Source organism: Rhinolophus sinicus, chromosome 14 (assembly GCF_057876585.1).
Source record: "Rhinolophus sinicus isolate RSI-liver-muscle chromosome 14, RSI-T2T, whole genome shotgun sequence".
NCBI classification, from domain to species: Eukaryota; Metazoa; Chordata; class Mammalia; order Chiroptera; family Rhinolophidae; genus Rhinolophus; species Rhinolophus sinicus.
The window spans coordinates 184,442,323-184,462,581 of NC_142514.1; the positions used below are offsets into that span (position 1 = coordinate 184,442,323).

At 42.1% G+C, this 20,259-nt stretch overlaps 1 protein-coding gene across 3 annotated transcripts in view; it reads right to left on the reverse strand.

The window, feature by feature from the left end:
* Nucleotides 1–20,259, reverse strand: part of CHKA (choline kinase alpha) — a 42,931-nt gene that overhangs the window by 21,930 nt on the left and 742 nt on the right. For 2 of the 3 annotated variants that reach the window (XM_074336831.2, XM_019717496.3), the window contains exon 2: nt 7,020–7,131. In XM_074336831.2, the coding sequence (XP_074192932.1) occupies nt 7,020–7,131 (112 nt within the window). Of the gene's footprint in view, nt 1–7,015; nt 7,132–20,259 lie in introns of all 3 variants that reach the window. The other variant, XM_074336832.2, reaches the window with a different exon arrangement.

Below are 20,259 nucleotides of genomic sequence, written 5' to 3' on the forward strand. Positions count from 1 at the left end.
TAAGGACGGATAACAAGAATTCTCGTTTTTACTGTTGACTCTTTTTACTTTGCATATTTTATTGAATTATTTGTAGAATAATTATTTATAGAATAATTTATTTGTAGAATCTATTATTTATAGAAAAATAATAAATGACATAGAAGCATTTACGCTTTAAAGAGAAGAGTGCATTTTAAAGTAGTTTCTTTTAAAAACCTGCCGGAACAGAGGGGTATAAGGAATTTAAACCCCGCCGTACGCAACGTGTTAATAAAAGGTTGCTCTCATGATGGCGAGGTAACTGGCTTTATGATCCAACTGCTTGCATCCAGCCACATTTGTGAGACGAAATGCAGCGGCACCTGGGTTTTCCCTGAAGTGGATGTGTGTATGTAAATAAATTAGTCCAAGTGGCATGAAGTGGCACGCAACTATTTAAATGTCACTTATAACCTGAAACATTTATCTTCAAAGTATCTTTAAAGATACTGTGTGAGCGGCTCAGGGGACAGGCTGGGGAAAGTGCTGCAAAGAATGACGTGTCATTATGCTATTTAAGAAATCAAACCATCAATTACAGATGTTATAATAAAGAAGTAGTATTATGTTAAATATAATGGTGGCTACAGAAGTAAAAAGATACAAATAAGAGTGTTTCATAGAAACATGGAGGACATTCTCTTCCTCCCACCGGCCCCTCCCCACCACGAAAGAACTACATGTATTGATTGTCTCTTTTTAAAAGAGGCTATGGCCATGTAAAAGAGGAGTTGCTTGTAGCCTTTTAAAACTGCTTTGGAATCCAGATGAGTGATTAAGAAAGAAGAATCCAAATGTTAACTAGACTCAACTTCTAGGTCACCTAAGCCGTGGTCCAGGAAAATCACGCCTGTCTCCACTGACCTGCGATCACCCTCAGGAGCTGAGCCCCAAGCCACTGCCAGTACTCACCCTGAGATAACACGTGTGCTGCCGTCTTCTGAACGCTCAGTAACTGTGACCCTCATTTAGTCCTAACGTGACATGGGCTTCTTTACTGTGCAGCCTGTGGCTTTGAAGACTTGTGAGATGCACCCTGGTTTCTGACCACACTCAATTCATCCTCTAGGAGAGAAAAAATTCTCAATACGAGGATGGCATCATCCTTGTTAATGAGGGGACTACGTTCCATCTCTCCAGTGAGCTGGGGCAGGGCAAGTGTGGGAATCCTGACTCCACAGAACGTACAGCAGTCACGTGGCTGTCAATTACAATTTTTGCAGTACGTTTCCTTCTCAATGTTACCAACCTTCCTTCTCCCGGGTTTCTATGAAAACATTCTGTAATTATTGCTGTTATGGTTTTTTACAGCATTTTCTGAAAATACATATTTTACCGAATACATTAAAATGTGAGATCACAACGCAGTGATTTAAATTATAGCTTCTGTGATTTTTTTAATGAGCACATATGAATTGTAAGAATTTAAACAGACAAGTGAGTTCTAACATTTTATGGGAGTCTCTAAAGTGTCTTCAATTATCCCAAGGAACATTCTAAACCAATTCGATTCTTTTGACCTTGGCCCAATTGGAAGACTTGACGAGTACCAAGAGGAGACTAGAACTCGCGCTCACATAAGTCAGTAGAAAGAGGTGAGTGGAAGGAAGCCTTGGTACAGAAGGTCATATCAGGACCTTTTCAAAATGTATGTCTGATCCCGGGTAACCTGCTGCCAAGACTCCTGAGGTTTCCGAGGCAGAAGCACCTTGGGCATAAACACCCCAAGTGTCCTCCGGGAAGCAACACGTTGGCAGGGGGGCGCCCTGGCTTCTCCAGCCTCCAGCTTCCACATCGGATCAGCTGCGCTTTCTAAAGGTATAGGGGCCCCAGCACAGACATGAAAAAGGGTACTCACAATAAGGACAAGTTTGTTTCCAACTCTGACCACAATATCAATATATATACAATGTTTCCTTCATGCTGAAAGTGGTATGAAGGAAGAAAAAGGTTCATACTTCAATTGAATTCTCAAATTGAGGCCCATACATTTCTAAAATTACTAAATGTTTACATTTTCTACTGAGGAAACAGAAGAAGGGGATCAGATTTGCCTTGGACAAAAAAAACCAAACCACCCCCAAATCAAAAAGTGACATATTCGATACATAACATTCTGACATCTTCCTAATCACTGTACCTGGTTAAGCACAGCACAAACTGTACCTGGTGCTACTTAACAATAAGCATTACAACTTTCTTCTTACAAAGCATTTCTTGAAACCAAGAACTAAAAGAAAGAAATGGAAGCTATAGAGAATGCTCCGACTTCAGAGGGCTCATACTATACCGTGAATCGTGTCTGTCACCTGGAAACCAGAGTGCTCCAGGCACGATCGCATGGACAAGCCTGCAGCAGAGAACACATGCACATACAGCTAAAGTGGTACATTACCCCCAGTGCCCTTCACGCCCCCCAACACAAAGCCATTCCTTCCCAAGAGGGGTGGGCTGTGGTCGCATCATCGTTCCAGGGGCCAGAAATCTGCATTGGCTTCATGCTATAAATCTCAAACATTGAAGACCAGCAAGACAAAGACACTTTGAATATGTCAAAATTAAACACAATAGTCTGTGGTTTATTTAGTTATCAAAAGAAGGCACCAAAGCAGGTATGGAAGGGTTGTAGGTAGTAACCTGGAGACTACCTTTGGCGAGTACTAACTGAAGAACTACTAGGTGAGCCCAAATGGGAACATGCAATACTAGAAGTGTTTCACTTCTGAGAGGGAAGTTTTGACTGCCTTAGAAATAGATACAATTACACCATACTCAAAGTACAAGGGGATTTTCTTTAAAGCAGAGTAAACAAAACTTCAACCCTACAACAATGAGAAAAAAATACAGAATTCGGTATTTAGTTCCCAGGGATGGGCTCTCGGTCCCTGGGGACAAGCAGGGCTCTCTGTGAGGGAACATCAGTCAGACAGTAAGTGTGACCTTAGTTCCACAGAGAAATGTTTGCGAGCAGTCAATTTCTCAGAAGCCAGTAGTTTAATATTAACTATCTATGGATTGTTCCATACGTTACTGTGGTTTAATTTTTAATTAAACTGGGGTTAAGAGAAAACGGGGAAGATACCATTCTGTTTTCTGCATTCAAAAAAGACTGTGTCCCAAATTTGAATCTTTTGATTCCAAGCTAACACATATCTGCGTTGTGCCTTGATGCCTTGACTTTATTATGGTTAGTACTCAAACAAGCACTAATATTAGCCTTCTGTTACTCAAAAAACTAAACAAAAACATTTTCCTAGACAACACTTGCGAGACCTTTGATGTGTATCATAGACACTCATGCCTGTGAGACGGTTCCAAATGGTGAGGCCCAATCTCTCCATTCATGCACAGAGGGCCTGGCTCACACAGCGTTCTGACAGAGGAAGGGGCAAACCAGTCCTCTGAGACTGCCGCCAACTGGCACAGGTGACACGGAATGACCAATACATACTGACATTTGTGTCTTCCACAATTCATGATAAATAAGCAAACTGGTTACGCATAATCAGCCAAACTTGCTTCTTTGAAAAGGCTGCTACTGGACGTTGCAGAGCTCATGTTCCTTCCCGTATCAGAAAGGAAAAAAATCAGGTTACATTTATAGCTAATTTTATCGTGTCAAGCTCTCTTCTAGCAGTGACATCTCTTACCACAATGGCAAAAGCTAAACTAGTACTTTTCAAAACTCCTATTAAACCATCCGACTTAGGGGCTATTTTATAGTTGAATTCGGTTTTCATTGTCTACACAGCAAATGAAAATAACCTCCTCCTCACTGAAATTAAAACTAGTGCCTGTGAAATAGACACTAAACTATATTGACATGTACTGTTTTAAGATCAGACCAGTAATTTTAGTTTAATAATTTCCTACCAATAATATTGGATAGCTGTTTTTCAAAGCTGTGTGTTTTACCTTGTTTTACAGTCCAAAAGGACCCATTCTTCTCCTTTGTCCCACACAGGACTTTTCTTAAGCCCCTGAAAGGAACAAATCCTAAACAAGACCTCTGGAGTCTGCTGATGGCTCATTTCATATGGAAATAAGGACTATCTGTGGGACAGGAACTGTGGGCTTTAGCCCAATGGGAAGGTTTTACCTCGGGATTTCTGCTACTTAACCCTTAGCGAACTGCACCAATGAGCAGTCATTTCATTGCCACTATGGAAATAAGGGAAGTAAGACATCTCGCAACACCAAGATGAAGAAAAACGAGGAAGCTGAGAAGCATCTAATTATTTTAAACCAAGTCTCTTGTAAATGATTGTAAATATAAATCAAAGAAATATTTCTACGTAATATCTGATTCTCACAGAGGTAAAACAATTCAAAAGCTGAAAACAAGGGGGAGAAAGGGAAAGAGGGGACATACTGAACTAAATTGGTCTATCATATAATTAAGTAAAACAGCAAAATATTCTGAGAAAATACACAGGTCTATTACTATGTGCAGTCATCAATTAACATTTTTCCAGAAAGAAGCTGATTTTAACCCACCTTAAAAGGATGCTACAACTGCATTTATATATCCAATTTAGGGAATACTAGTTATATTTGTATAAATACACATACACATATAGAAATGTGTGTGCTTTCATCTAAGGTGGAGTTATCAAAAAAAAAAAAAAAGGAAAATGTAACATTTAAGTTGTACTGTACCTTGTTTCCCCGAAAATAAGACCTAGCCGGACCATCAGCTCTATCTCATGAGTCCTCTGGAGCAAAAATTAATGTAAGACCCGGTCTCGTATATTATATAAGTATTAACAATGACCAACAGTGTACATCGGTCATTAATGTCTGAAATTCGAACCGGCAACAAGTGCCCCTGAAAAACCCTGAAGAACCTGGGGACCAAAAATATTTAAATTTGAGGTTGTAGGTTTCATAGTTTTGCTAAGGGTCTCCTACGTCAATTGTGAGACTATCAACATCCGCTTATCACCCGTCCTGAAAGCTGCTCATTCCTCTTTCCAGTCAACATGCTTTCAGGCGTAGTTTCCAGCTGTTATCAGCAGATGAAGTTTCAGGAATGGAAACTAAACTTGCCTAATAAAATGGCAAGTATTCTATTAGTTTGGTAAGAGTTAGTTCCATTTTAAGTGGCTTCAATTATTCTGCTATTTACTTTTCTGAGTTACCCAACAGTCTTTTTTCCTTAAAAATAAATAGGGACATAGAATTCTGTTAAATTCTATTTCCAGACATTTCTACTGCATTTAAGTACTTACTGTACGGTAATAATTCTAGACCGCTAAACCTTCTAAAAGGACAAGATATTAACTACTGATAGTAGTTTTTATTAGAGAATCTTTATTAGGGAAAAGCTAACTAGGTCACAGGCTGCGATGTAGCTGGATCTCACTAAGCTACCCATCCAGTAATGCAGCACATTCTAGAGCTGTGCTGGCCAGAGCATTAGACACCAAGCTTCATGTGACTGTTTTCAATTTAAATGAATTAAAATGTAAAATGTCATTCTTCGGCCGCACCTGCCACATTTATTCGACAGCCACGTGGAGCTGGTGCCGTGCCCTGGACAGCACGGCTCCAGAGCCCTCCCTCACCTCGCTGCCTGCCCTGGGGCTCTAGACCCAGCGCAGGGCTGATGCCTCGCGGGGTCGAGCACCTGGAGGAGTGCAGCGTGCATGTTGCAAATGCTTCTGTTTAAGTTATAAATAGAAACAAAAGCTTCATAAATCAGATTTAAATAATAGTCTTATCACATGCAATTCCAACAGCTAGTAATTAAAGCATTTTTCAAGTATTGCTTCAATGAAAACACACAAATGACCAGAAATGGGACTTGTTATAGAATGTAAAAGTCCTCAAAGAAAAAATGGCATTAAAAGTGCCAAAAGGACAGTAATCGTGTATTTCAGAAACTGCAATTAAAAAAAAAAATCAAACTGTACGATAACACAAGAACCTTTCCTGCCTGTGTATTATCATCAGTAAGGGGCACGGTCAGCTGTATGCACCTAAGTACAAATGGCCTCAGATTTCCTCAGCCAAGTGCACATGACCTCAGCTGGCTAATAACTTGTTTCCAATTCTTTCAGATCCTACCCACCTTCACAGCTTGACAGGGTCAAGGAAAAATTATCCAGCGAAAAGGGTCAGTCACATATGACAATTTTAAAAATGAATTAATACCTACAGTGCAAATTTTAACTCTTAATATTTCTAAACATAATCAAATTATCAGACATGGACATGACCTTCTTTTCAGATTGAGCTTCAAAGAGACTAGCGTTTTAAAAAATTAAATCAGAAAACTAGTCTCCATTTCATGAAAATAAAAATGGGCCCTTTCAAAGAAGATTTAAATGGATACCAAAATTCTACCACAGAAATATATCCACCAAACATTTGTATGTGTGGTCAGTAAAATAGTAAATTAATGGTAAAAACAGTAAAACAAAAACAAAAACAGATATTTGGGATGTCCTACAATTGGTTAAGACAATTATACTTGAAAATTAGATTCAATTAAGTAATACGAAAATTTAGAAAGATTATAAATCTAACAAATTCAAAGTTTTAAAGAAATCTCAAAGGGAGATAGTTAATAAATTCAGCTTCACTGAGATCATACTTGGTCCACTGGAACTAACTATCCTGTAAAACCTTTTTGATTATGTTATAAAAACAATACCTTCTCCACATTAGAACCTAAGTCTGAGCTGAAAATCTCAATGTATGGAAAACTGAAGCATCGTTAAGGACTAGTAAAGACTTAACCAACATCCTACCTTCTTTGGATATAAAGCTGGGAATGTTTGCACTAGTTTCCTAATTAATATTAAATAAAAACAGGAATTCTCTTAGCAAATAAACAAAAAGCCAAACTGTGCAGCCCAATTAAAATGAGCAGTATATTTAAATGGCTCTAATACCAGCACTGAAGTACGTAAAATCTCTTCCCAGGTAATTTGGGAAGGAGGATTAAAACCGTGAACTGGCCCCTCCCGTCCCCAAGCAGCGCAGGAACTCACCATCTTTAAAATGGCGCCATACAGCCGCAGGAGCACTGTCCGGGGCTCGTCACCAGTGGTGGCCATGGTGTCGGGTAAGGAGCACTGGAACAGCATGTTACTGAGGCCACCCCTGTGGGAAAGAAGAGGGCGACAGTCAGGGTGTGCATTTGGAAGGTAAGCTAAGACGCTCTTCTAGGGTAACGACGACGGAGGAGAAGGCAGGATCCCACGAGAACTGCTCTCGCTGTCTTCATTCTCAGGACACTTGCAACACAAATGATTAACTCCAGTTTTCAGATCAATTCCATCAGCCACACTAAAAACAGGCAAATCCCCAATCTGTTCTTCTAGGTTGGCATTGGGTTTGTTTTCTCTTTGTTTGTTTTGAACTACATGTGTGCCCCTGCACATGGCAGTGGCCTCTAGAGAACGCCAAGGAGCCGAGCCGAGCTCTCTCCACCCTGGAACGGGGATCCCACAGGCAGTCCTGCCCCACATTCTCCCATGATTCCTCATTTCTACTATACTGCATTCCCATAATTAGCAGGTTAAAATCTTGGGGCAATACTTAAACCACACCCTCCAGGATTTTCACTTGCGGTCCACTTCCAAGACCTACCCCTTCCATATCAGTGTTAGTAAAAATTTCTCAACCGATTCTGACTAACACCTTTTCAAAAACCTGCAACATTAACTGGTTCTTGGAGCATTCAGAGGAAATGGAAGACGTCAATACCCTACATGTTCCACTTTGACTACAGATGACAAGAAACAACTTACAGGGGCCAAACAGGAAGTAATAGCCTTGGGGACAAATCACCTGCCACGGTTGGAAATGACTGGGTACAGAGGGAAGTTGGCTAATGCAGAAATTACAGTTACGTGATGGAATACAAAATATTGCACAATCAGGAATTACAGACAAGAAGCACCCCACCTGTAGTGACACCAGAGTCCCTAAATAAATCCTACCTAGTTAATAAATCGTGAGGAACTATGCAGAAAGAAAGCGCTCTGCTGGAAGCTAGGCTAGGGTTATACAAAATTGAAATATGCTCGGGTCCCTGCCCTCGAGAAACTTCTGTTCTGATGAAGGCAGCAGATATAAAACTAAGATAGAATTCAAAATCACAGGACAGTGTCTACAACTATATATATGCTTCAGTAAATCCTGAGTCGATACTTGCTTTCCAGATGCAGCAGGATCAGATGGCAGTATATGCCTAACTTGTAGAGAGGTTACCCGCAAATCAGAACACAGCTGTCTAGAATGGCATCCCCCAGTCACAGGAGCCACCAGCCTCTTTCCCTGTTCTATCCATGAACAGTCTGGTCTAGTCAAGCAACGCTCCCAAAAGGATGGCGAAAATACAAGCTAATTTACATCATCACATGCCCAGTCACACAGGGATTGTGAGCGTACCGAGAAGCACTGCCGAGAAATATGCAGCAAGAGAAACGGTTGGGTAAGAGGAAGAAAATCTGTATTTGGAGGTTGTTAATGCTGCTGTATTAGCGCCAAGGTAACAATTTGGAAAGTTCTGCTCCAGGGGCAGACATTCCCCTCCCTGCCTTTGGCAGGAGAACCCAGGCAGCCACGTGCTCGGCATCAAGACTCGACTTACCAGCTGCCTTTACAGCTGGCTGTGCCCGTGCGACCAAGTGCTGGCAAATAAAACGTAGGCATGCCATGTTTGTGTGACTTCTGGGAAATCAACTTAACAACACGTGCCCGTGCACCCTGGCCCTCTCTCCCTGCCCTCCAGCCTGCTGTCTGGAACAAGGAGGCCCCGGTGTGTCCATAGCTAAGCTATTGTGTCTGAGCTCCAGGCTTCTGTGTGATGCTGGCCTCTGTCAGTTACGTAGCTCCTTGATCAGTTGCTCCCGAATGGCTTAGGTTCTGCCAGCGGGGCACTGGGGGGGGCTGGAAGGCAGGAGGAGGGAGAAGATGTGTTTGCTTGCTGCTCCTGTTTGCGCTGCAGTAGCAACACGGCTGCTAAGCCATGGCAGCTGTTCCAGTCCCCACTTCTTTTGGCAACCCCAGAACCAGCCTTAGGGCACCCTCCTGGGGTACCAGCTCAGAGGTCCAAGCCCAGCTCCATGAGGATGGGCCTCAAGTTCTGAGATGCCGGCAAGAGCCAAGCAGCGCCCTTTCCTCAGAGGGTGGCCCCACTGCCGGGAGGGCCCCTGCTCGGAGCTTCCAGGTTCTATCATCTGACCTCCTCCCTTTGTTCCCCGGCCCCAGGAGTGGGGCTGCTTCCCGCAGTTACTACTTTAATCACTGCTGTGTTCCCTTTCTGCCTTTTCAGTTTTTCTAACATCTGTCCACCCAATTCCCTATATTGAAGTACCTAGTGTTGTTTCTTTTCTTGCCAGGGTCCTAACTGACATACGGCCACAGCTTTAGAAGCTTCTTAGACCGAGAAGGACCACATCCCAGGTACAGCCGAACAGTGAGCTGAAAGGGGCCTGCATCCCCGTCAAGCCTGTGGAGCTGCCGTACCGGCCCGGCTGGGCCACTTCTGGAGCCTCTAACATAAAGGGAAATTCATTTCTATGTTATTTAAGCCACTGTTACTCTGGAGTTTTCTGCTGTAAGCAGCTAAACCTAGTGCTGAATGATACAGCCCATCACCACATCCATCTACCCTGTTTCCCCGAAAATAAGATCTCGCCGGCCAATCAGCTCTAATGAGTCTTTTGGAGCAAAAATTAATACACAACCCGGTCTTATTTTACCATAAGACCTGGTATAATATAATACCTGGTCTTATATTAATTTCTGCTCCAAAAGACGCATTAGAGCTGATTGTCGGGCTAGATCTTATTTTCGGGGAAACACGGTAGGTCTGTTCTTCCAATGTGGAAACCCCTCCTTCTCTACTATCTAAAGACTACCTACTGTCTAAGACCAAGTTCAAAGTCCAACTCTGACAAGCAGCTTTCACCACCTTCCCTGCTGGCTCCCTGAGGGCCAGGGTAATCTAACTTCAGTTCTCAGGCTCAATGGCCCCAATTCTACTCTCATGGATGCTCAATAAAGGTTTTCTGAAAATGACACCAACCAGCAGCATCTTGTCCCATGAGTCTGCCCTCTCCAAACTCCTCCGTTATGTTCGATGACGGCCTTACGTTGTTCTCTGACAGGTGTGGTGGACTGGCTCCCTAATTAGACTGTAAGCTCCCGAGGCACAGCTGCATCTTCCTGGGGAAGGCAGCGTGCTAAGAGAAAGACCACAGTCTTCAGAGCCAGAGATTCAAATCCCAACTCTGCCCCTTATTAGCTGTGTAACCTCGGGCACATCACTAAACCTTTCGACCATCAAATTCACTCCCCTAAAAAAAAAAAAAAAAAAAAAAAAAAAAATTCACTCCCCTGTCACAGAGTAGGACTTCCTGAGTCCCTGTAAGAGCTCAGAGTCACGAAACCCTCGTGCTGCAGTATTCTAAGTATTAGACAAGGATGAATTCATCTCATCCTCCCCACAGTCCTACTAATGGGTGCTGGTATTGCCTCCATGTTACAGATGAGGAAACTGAGGCACACAGCAAGGAAGGGAGTAGCTGAGCCAGGATTCAAATGCAGGCGTATGGCTCCAGGGTCTGATGCCATGAGACATAGAGACAAGGAAGGCAGGCAGCATGTGCCACGCTAAACACGTGGCAGGGGCTGTGGCCGCTGCACATTAGAGCACGAGAACCTTACATCAGGACTAGTCTGTACAAACCTGCCGAGAGCAAATGTCTTTGCTTCCTATGGCTGCTGTAACATAGGACCACAAACATGCAGCTTAAAACAACACACATTTAGTATCTTACAGTTCTGGAGTTCAAAAGCCTGACAATAGGGCTAAAATCAAGGTGTCGGCAGGGCTGTACGTCAAAAGGATATACCACATTCCAGGAAACACATACAAATCAACTAGCAAGGGATTCTGATTGAGCTAATGAATTTCACAGGACACGGGTGACAGGGGAAGGAGGAGTTAATGTTTAATGGGCACAGAGGTGCAGTTTGGAAGATGGAAACATCCTGGAGCTGAAGAGTGGTGATGGCAGCACAACAGTATGAGTGTACTTAATGCCACTGAACTGGAAACTTAAAATGGTAAATTGTACGCTGTGTATATTTTAGAAGGAATGAAGCACTGACACGTGCGATAACGTGGGTGATCCTTACAGTCTGCTAAGTGAACGCAGCCAGTCACCAAATACCACATATTATGATTCCATTCATATGAAATGTCCAGAACAAGGAAGTCGATAGATCTAGAAATTAGATTAGTGACTGCCCGGGGCTAGGGCTGGAGGGGACTAAAGGGGACAGCACTTCCATTTGAGATGATGAAAATGTCCTAAAATGGATTATGGTGATGGTTGCACATACCTGCACGTATACTAAAAACCGCTGAATCGTACACTTTAAATGGGTGGATTGTGGAATGCGAACTGTATCTCAATAAAGCTGTTTTTCAAAAAAGAAAATTGTCTTGTTTCCTGTATAATGATTCTCTTAATCAATTAAAAAAACCTGAATGTGTTTCCAATGGAAACAAATGTTTCCCAGATGTAAATAAAAGTCTTATTTAATAATTTTTTTTCAATAGCTTAAAAAAATGATGTCCCCAGTTAAGGAAGAGCAGAACGACAAAGACACCCAAGGTCCTGGGAAGCAAGCTGCAAAGCAGGTGGAAGGTGTGGAGACGGGAGCCAAGTAACTCGAACCTTTCTTCTCAGCTCAGGGCGCCTCACACGCTTGCTTATCAGAATCGCCCTGCCTTGTCCACTCACAGCCAGCAAGGGCTTCTGGCTCCACAGCCACAGGACAGGCATTAGTTAACAGCCCTCGTTCTCCTTCCTGTCACATACTCCTGAAAGCTCAGCCAACAGAGACCAAACAGATGAGCTACTGTTCTAAGTTGTGTAACTGCATTCAAAGTTTATCCCCGTACTTCTAAAGAAGGAAGGAAGGAAGGAGGGCCAACCTTAGCTAGAAACAGGCCCACAACCTGGAAATCCTTCATCTCTTGTATTTTCTGTACTCAGTAGGCTTTAGTGGGAGGAAGTAAATGATTATTTTTTTGTGGCAATCAAAATAAATGAAGGTCACCGTCATAGATGACCCAAACTGTGAGAAATCCCCTAAAAAACGCCCGTTATCATTGAGCCAAATAAAATGACTAGGAACAAGAAGATACGTTGGGAAGATATGCCACAGAAATGGTAGCAAAAATCCAACAACCCAATTTACGGTATAACTTATCAAAAATCCCCCAACTAGAACCCCAGGAACTCTCAAGGATTTCAACGAAGTCTGAAACTACAAACTTTATCATCTGGCAGAACAGCTTGATGATAAACAATACATGTCATAACTCAATTTAGGAGGCACAAGATACTTGCATAAGCAAAATACCAAATAAAATGAAATAACCCATTCAATGTACACATTCAACACATGTGAGCAACCCAGGGCAGGAAGGAAACTGGAGCGCAGTCACTGCTGGTGGGAAGTCTAACAGACGCCCTCCTGACCTGGCTGCGCGTGTGCGCTTCACTAACCCCACCCAGCTTCTCTTATACATGGCTAATCAGACATGAAAACAATCATTTCAATTTCTCTTGATATGCAGCCAATCAAGGATTACCTCACAGTTAAGAATCACTTGACTCATGAAATAAATGACAGCACATGCAGAACATAAAGGATATCTGAAAACACATACAAATCAAAACAAAGAACAACCCCAAACTGAAGGACCGACCGCTAACTAGCTCACACTAAAGAAAACGAGCTTGTGAAAATGGAGCCACACAGCACAGGGCTGCTTTTGTCATAGTCCAGGTCTACCTACACGCCACAGGTGACAAGGACCTTAAGTGACTGGGCATGTTTTTCAAACTCCACTAAGTTTGATCAATTTTGATGAAGCAACTAAAGTAGGCTGCTTTTAACATATACTAATTTGCTTGACTTTCAGATTTTATAATCCATGTTCCAAAAAAATCATGTTCACTTGGATCTGAAAGACCCCAAAAATAAAAAAGATAATTAGTTACCCAAATTCTATTATTCAAACATAACCACTTTGAACATTGTGGCGTATGTATGTGTATGTATATGTGTGTGTGTGTGTGTGTGTGTGTATGTATTTTTTTCTGTACTTTTCCTAAGCTTATTTTTCCTTTTGTTTCCATCAAAACCAGGATCATGACTATGATACTCTATAATGTTCCTTTTCCACTTATAATAATTTTTTTTTTTAAGGAGGGCAAAGCTCACAGTGGCCCATGCAAGGATCAAACTGGCAACCTTGGTGCTACCAGCACCACGCTCTAACCAACTGAGCTAACCGGCCACTCCAAAAATGTGATTTTTAATCATGCACAGCATTTTTTCTTAAAGAGAGAGCAGGGTTTAACCACGCTGGAGATAACTGAGTTTTTTCCACTATTTTTTACTTCTATACAATTCTACAATATGTATAAACTGTATGCCAATCTTTATGCACAATCCGACGAGATCCTTTAGTTAAAGTTGGGTTTTCTGGGTCAAAGGACAGGGGAAAATAGTAAAATGCCACAGCCATACTTCAGGCATTAATTACCTGCCCACAAACTGTACACACACCCTACAGGAATTCTCAGGGTCCTTATTCACAATCGACAAACAGCTTAGGCCAAATCAGCTCTCATTAGTCAAATAGGGTCCCTGTAAAGCCTGAGCTCTCTGGAAAAATACTTAAGAACGCAGAACAGTGCTTGCCTCTCAGAAGGGGCTTGGGGTAGCCAGAGGTGGGAGACTTATTTTACAGCACACCTTTTCGAACCGTTTGAATTTTTAAACCAGTACACAGGTTACCTATTCAAAAAATGTTAAAACGAATAAAAATTGCTTCCAAGGCATACCAGGGAATGTTTTTAATTCTTAAAACAATCTTGATTTTTCTTAGTTTTACTTTCTCTTAAAAGAATAACAAAATTTTTCAGTAAATTGGGCTGCACTTAACTGAACCTTAACTGCAAATTTCCTTCCTCTAGTCACATAACAGACAATATTCTGGGCACTTTTCAGGACTTTCAAGCCCAGGCCTCCTCAGCCCTGAATTTCTTGATCTAGCCCTTTAAAAAGCCAGACTGTTTTTCATCCATACAAATCTAAATCACAACAAATGTGCTTCTTGGTGATTATTTTCCATCCTTCAACTTCAGAGAAAGTTCTAGATTTAGCCAACTTGATGTTTTTCTCCCCGCACTTGTCTTCCTCTACCAGCCCAATGCTCCAGGGCCTGCAACACAACCCTTTCCAACAGTGGATTATCTTAGGAAAGCATCTGGGGGAAATCTGCATGTTACTTACACCCAGGGCAAACCCTCAAAACCCCCAAATCAGCCAAGGTTCAACATTAATTAAGTTCCTCTTAACTCGCTACTAGATGACTACCAAACAGGTTACTCTAACATTTAGCACTCATTTCCAGACTTACTGGCAGACTGGAAATTTTTCAAAGAGGGAGAAGGAAAACAGACTTTTTTCCACTATGAGGAAATGAGGAAATACCCTTGACTTCACAGGCCGATCAGCTCACTGTTTACGCACAGCTGTACTTTACCTGGGAGGCCAGAGGTGGTAGGAATGCTCCCCACTGAATGAAACACAGCTAACAAAACCCAACTACCATGTGAGGAAGCAAAGGAAGGTGGATGCAGCCACCGGATGCGGGCTGTGAAAGGGATCCTGCCACCTCCCCACTTTCTAACACGCAGTCCTTCAGGACGGGACACCACGGCGGCGCTGAAACTCATCACTCCCTCTCCAGCCGCCATAATGCCACAGGGGCAAGACGTGATCCACAGCACACAGAGGAAACAAAGTCTGCGACACAAATCCTGCCACTGTTCACCCACCCTACCAAAAACACTGACTACTACCATCAGTGTTGGCTATGAAAACTATTGAACTCTGGTTGCTGTGAATAGTTCATAGACTGTAAATGTAACCCATGTGTAAAAGGAAGTCACAGCTGAATCGATGACGTCAGCCGCACCCCCTCAGCCCCAGGCAGCAGCAGAATGGCCTAGTAGACGTGATGTGTTCCAGCTGTATCATGTGACCCGCTGGAACACAGCAGCATCAGGAAGCTGGCATACGCAGTACGGTCCTGGGCACCTGGGCTTCTCGTACTCAGTCTGTAACAGGAAGGAGTTGGTAATTTTGCTGAAGAACAGTTTTAACTACAAGTTATAAGGCAAATGAATGTACAGGAGAGAGCCTCTGAGACAGCGTTTGTATTTGCATCTCAGAGGACTTCAATGTTTCCAACTCTTTATGCCACAGAAAATAACTGTTCAAGTTTTGGAGTAAAATCACTTTACTAGGTAGTGGTTTACTGTACAATATAGTTTTTATTTTAGCAACAGGTATTTAAATAGCTTTACAAATGGCTTGCCTCCTTCATTTATGGGCTCAGCAGGTCTTAAAGAGGTTATTGAATTCCTGTTTTATTCTACAGCCTTATAAGTAAGAACAATCCATGCTATAAAGATACAACTTAGTGGAGAGTCCAGTCCAACGTTTTGAAAGAGGACATTTCTAATGTCAATCATCTATATATTTTTTCCAATTTTTAAGTGGTAGAAAAATATGCATAACAAGTTCCCATCTTAACCATTTCGAGTGTACAGTTCAGTGACATTAAGTATTATGTTGGTGCAAAAGTAATTGCAGTTTTTGCAATTTTTTAACCCTTTAAACCTGTTACTCTTGCACCAACCTAATACATTCACGTTGTTGTGCAACTATCACCACCATCCATCTCCAGAATGCTTTTCTATCACGTAAAACTGAAACTGTACCCATTAAACGCGAACTCCCCATCCTTTTCTCCTCTGCCCCAGCCCTTGGCAATCATCAGTTTACCTTGTCCGTATGAATCTGACTACTCCAGGACCTCACAGAAGTCAATACAATATTTATCCTTCGGTGACTGGCTTATTTCACCTAGCATAAGGTCCTCAAGGCTTATCCATGTGGTAGCACGTGGCAGAATCTCCTGTTTTAAGGCTGAATACTATTCCATTGTATGTAAATACCACATTTGCTTTCTCATTCATCCATCCAAAACATCTACAATTTTTAATCAGTTGGGAAAGGATTCGTATCTTGGTGAGTCAGCTCAATGCTCAGACAATAATTCCGAGAAACTGCCTGCTCCAGACAAACTTTTAACACTAAGATTTCCATCTGCTAAATGAGGATGGAAAGTTAGTTACCTGGTCTGCACCTAACCAACTGTATTTTGCTGAAAAGCAAAAAAGCCACTGAAACCACTGTAAACTACCCACAGTAACACGGACACACACAGGACTAGGTCTCCCGAAGGCTCAGGGCCTGGACCCAGGAGTTTCAAGAGCATCATCTAAAAGTCAAAATGAGTAGAGAAAGAAAACTCACAACATAAACAGTACCTCAGCAGAAAAACAACCCTGAAGTCCAAAGGGCTGGACACAGAGAAAATAGAAGACAGCATAATATCAAACCAGCTACTGAATTTAGAGCACAAATGAAATAAGGAAAACAAAGATTTTTGTAAAATTTCTTCTAACCATCTAAAACAATGTAAAACCACCATAGCTCAGGTGAAAGAAAATAACACTTCAGTAAAATGACAGCATCAATATGTAGCCAGCAGGAATAGGTGGGTGCATTTGCTGGCTCCCCAGAAAGCTGCATGGCCTTGGGCAAATCAACGCACTACGCCTGGCGCCTGGTGCCTGTTTCCCTGCCGTAACATAATGTGCCTCATAGGGTTTTAAGTGAATAGTCCATGAGACCATGTCAGCTGCTCATTGTCAGCACCAACGCAAAGCGAAGGTTCCTCTTGAAGGGTACGCCAGATGGATGAAAGGGTAAAGCTCCATCTTCAGTCCTCTCCTCCAGGGTTTATCAACATCAGCGCTGCTGACGTTTGGGGCCCAATAATTCTTTGCTGAGGGAAGAGGGGGGTGCCGTCTTGTGCACTGGAGGATGTTTGGCAGTATCCCTGCGTTCCACCCTCCAGACACCAGTAGTACCACAACCAAATCATGCCAATCGAAAATTTGTCCAGAGATCACCAAACGTTCCTCAGAAAAGGTTCCTAAAATCCCATTTCAAGCCACTACCCTTAGCATCATTGAACAAAGCATGCTTCTGCCTGCTCTTCCCAACTGTGAGATCAGGGGTGCTCCCACTCCCTCCACAAAATGCTCCACATCCCTTCTAGCCCACACGGACCTCCCAGGCTTCACATTTTTATTAATTCATCATCCGCCTCTGTCTGGCCTGCTACAATACTCGACAGAAGGCGTGCCAGGAACAGTGAGATGTCTAAATATGTCACGAAAGGCATGGAGATTACAATCTCATTGTGGATGCAAAACAGACTCATGGAAAGCTAAAGACAAGGGCAGTCCCAGGGACAGTGCGATTTCCTGCCAGCTGATAGAGGGTGCCAGCTGAGACTGCGGAGCAGGCCAGGCGGGCAGCCAGGGCTCCGTGACGGGGGTGGGGCAGGGACGGACAAGGACCCGCAAAGAGAACATGGGCATCGGTGTCAGAGCCGAACAAACCAAGAGACTAACCTGAAGGAAAAAGAAAACAAAAAGCAAACCTCCTAGAACTAATAAGCAATTATAGCAAGGTTACAGGATACAAGGTCGATATATAAAAGTCAATCACTTCCCTATATCCCAGCAATGAACAAACAGAAATTGAAATGAAAAACAATTACCATTTATACCAGCAACAACAACAAAAATAAAATACTTAGGTATAACTAACAATATAGTATAAGATCTATATGAGGAAAACTATAAAACTAATGAAAGATACCCAAGAACTAAATAAATGTAGAGATATTCCATTGTCACGAATAGGAAGAGAATATTGTCAAGATGTCAGTTCTTCCTAACCAATGCATCTCTCTGCAAGTTATTTCATGGGTATGAACAAACTGACTCTAAAGTTCACATAGAAGGCAAAAGACCCAACAAAGCCAACTCAATATTGAAGAATAACAAAGTCTGAGGACTGACCCTACCAGACTTCAAAACTGACTATAAAGTCACTGTAATCAATACAGTGTGGTACCAGCAGAAGAACAGCCAAACAGATCAATGGAACAGAATGCAGAGCCCAGATACAGACCTACATGAATATAGTTACCTGACGTTGACAAAAAGTAAAGGCAATTCAGTGGAGAAAGGACAGTCTTTTCAATAAATGACTCTGGAACAACTAGACAGACAGACACCCCCCCACACCCCCACACACACACAAATTCTAGACACAGGCTTTACACCCTTCACAAAAACCAACTCAAAATGGATCAGAGACCTAAATGTAAAATACAAAACGACTGGGGCGGCTGGTTAGCTCAGTTGGGTAGAGCGCAGTGTCCATAACACCAAGGTCGCCACTTGGATTCCCACATTGGTGAGTTGCGTCCTCCACAACTAGACTGAAAACGACTTGACTTGGAGCTCTGGGGCTGGAAAAAAAAGTTCCCCAATAAAAAGAAATAAATAAATAAAAATTAACATACCATATTTAAAAGTAAATAAATAAAATACAAAACTATTAAAACTAGAAGATAACATACGAGAAAATCTAGATGACCTGGGGTATGGCGATGACATTTTAGATATAACACCAAAGACAGTCCGTGAAAGAAATAATTGATGAGGTGGACTTCATTAAAATTTAAAACTTCTGCTCTGCAAAAGACACACTGTATCGAGAGAATAAGAAGACAAGCCACAAACTGGAAGAAAATATATCGACTATAGGACCTTTATCCAAAATATACAAAGAATTCTTACATTTCAACAGTAAGTAAACAACCTGATGAAAAAATGGGCAAAAGACCTAAATACACACGTCACCAAAGATATACAGATGGCAAATAAGCACATGAAAAGTTGTTCAACATATGGGAATTGCAAATTAAAACGGCGAGAGGCCACCAGACTACCTGTTAGAATGGTCAAAATCCAGAACAGTGACGACACCAAATGTGGGCAAGGGTGTGGAGCAACAGGAACTCTCACTCACCGCTGGTGGGAACGCAAAACGGTGCAGCCACTTTGCAAGACAGCGTGGTGGTTTCTCACAAAACGAAACAAGCGCTTACAGTATGATTCAGCAATCGCACTCCGTCATAGTCACCCAAAGACGTTGCAAACTTATGTCTAACAAAAAGCTGCACATGGATGCTTCTAGCCAAAACTTGGAAACAACTAAGATGTGAATTAACGTTTTGGAGAGTTTCATTTTTAAAGAAATTTTATTAGGCAATTCAGGGATTATCTGAACACCTTTGTTTTTCTTTTCTCTGCTTCCTACCAACTAACTGCCTCTTGACTCTCACTGCTCATAGATATATCTGTAAGAGAGGTCAAGGCACAAAAAGGAAGTGAAGGCTCAGTTAATTTTGCTGCATTTAATTTTGCTGACTCCGGTGAAAGAACTGGGTACAGAAAAGGCATCAAATGACTGAAACTGAATTTGGGGATTATCGGTGGCAGCCAGCCAGCCAGTGGCTACATTCTGCACTCAACCTGGTCAGCCGTTTAAAAAAAAAATTAGCAGAAAAAGACAACACGTTTTTTTAAAGGTGTAAATAGCAGGACACACACTAAATGTTAAATGGTTAGCCCGTGGGAGACCAGGGGCGACAAAAATCAAGGGGGTCTTTATGTTTTCTTGTTAAGTGTGAACACGTACACACATAACATTTTTGGTAATTTAAGTTTACGATTACATTTTTTTAACCTTAAAAGAAAGAGAAAGGAGTTTTACGTTACTTAGTTTTGGAGGCACACCTCCTAACTCTGGCTAGTAACACACCTACATGTCTGAGCAGTGTTAGTGGGGAACGAGCAAATGTTATCCCTTCGCCACTAACAAATACCTTTCAGAAAGGGAAAAAATCAAATCGTGGACTCGAGGAACTAGAAGTAAAAGTTACCAAGCGATTTTTTTTTTTTTTAAAGCCACCATAACACCGCCTTCTTCATTTAAGGCCCTAAACCGCAAAGGGACTTTCTAGACATATTTTAAGCTTCTGTAAAAAAAAAAAAAAAAAGAATGTAATTTGTAATGAACGGTATTGTTCTCCTTAGAAGAGACTTGTTTTCCCACGAAAACGAATTTTTTTTTCCAAAAGCCTGCCTTTCGGAAGGTCTTAGGCGGCCCCGGGCCCCCTCCCCTCGCGGG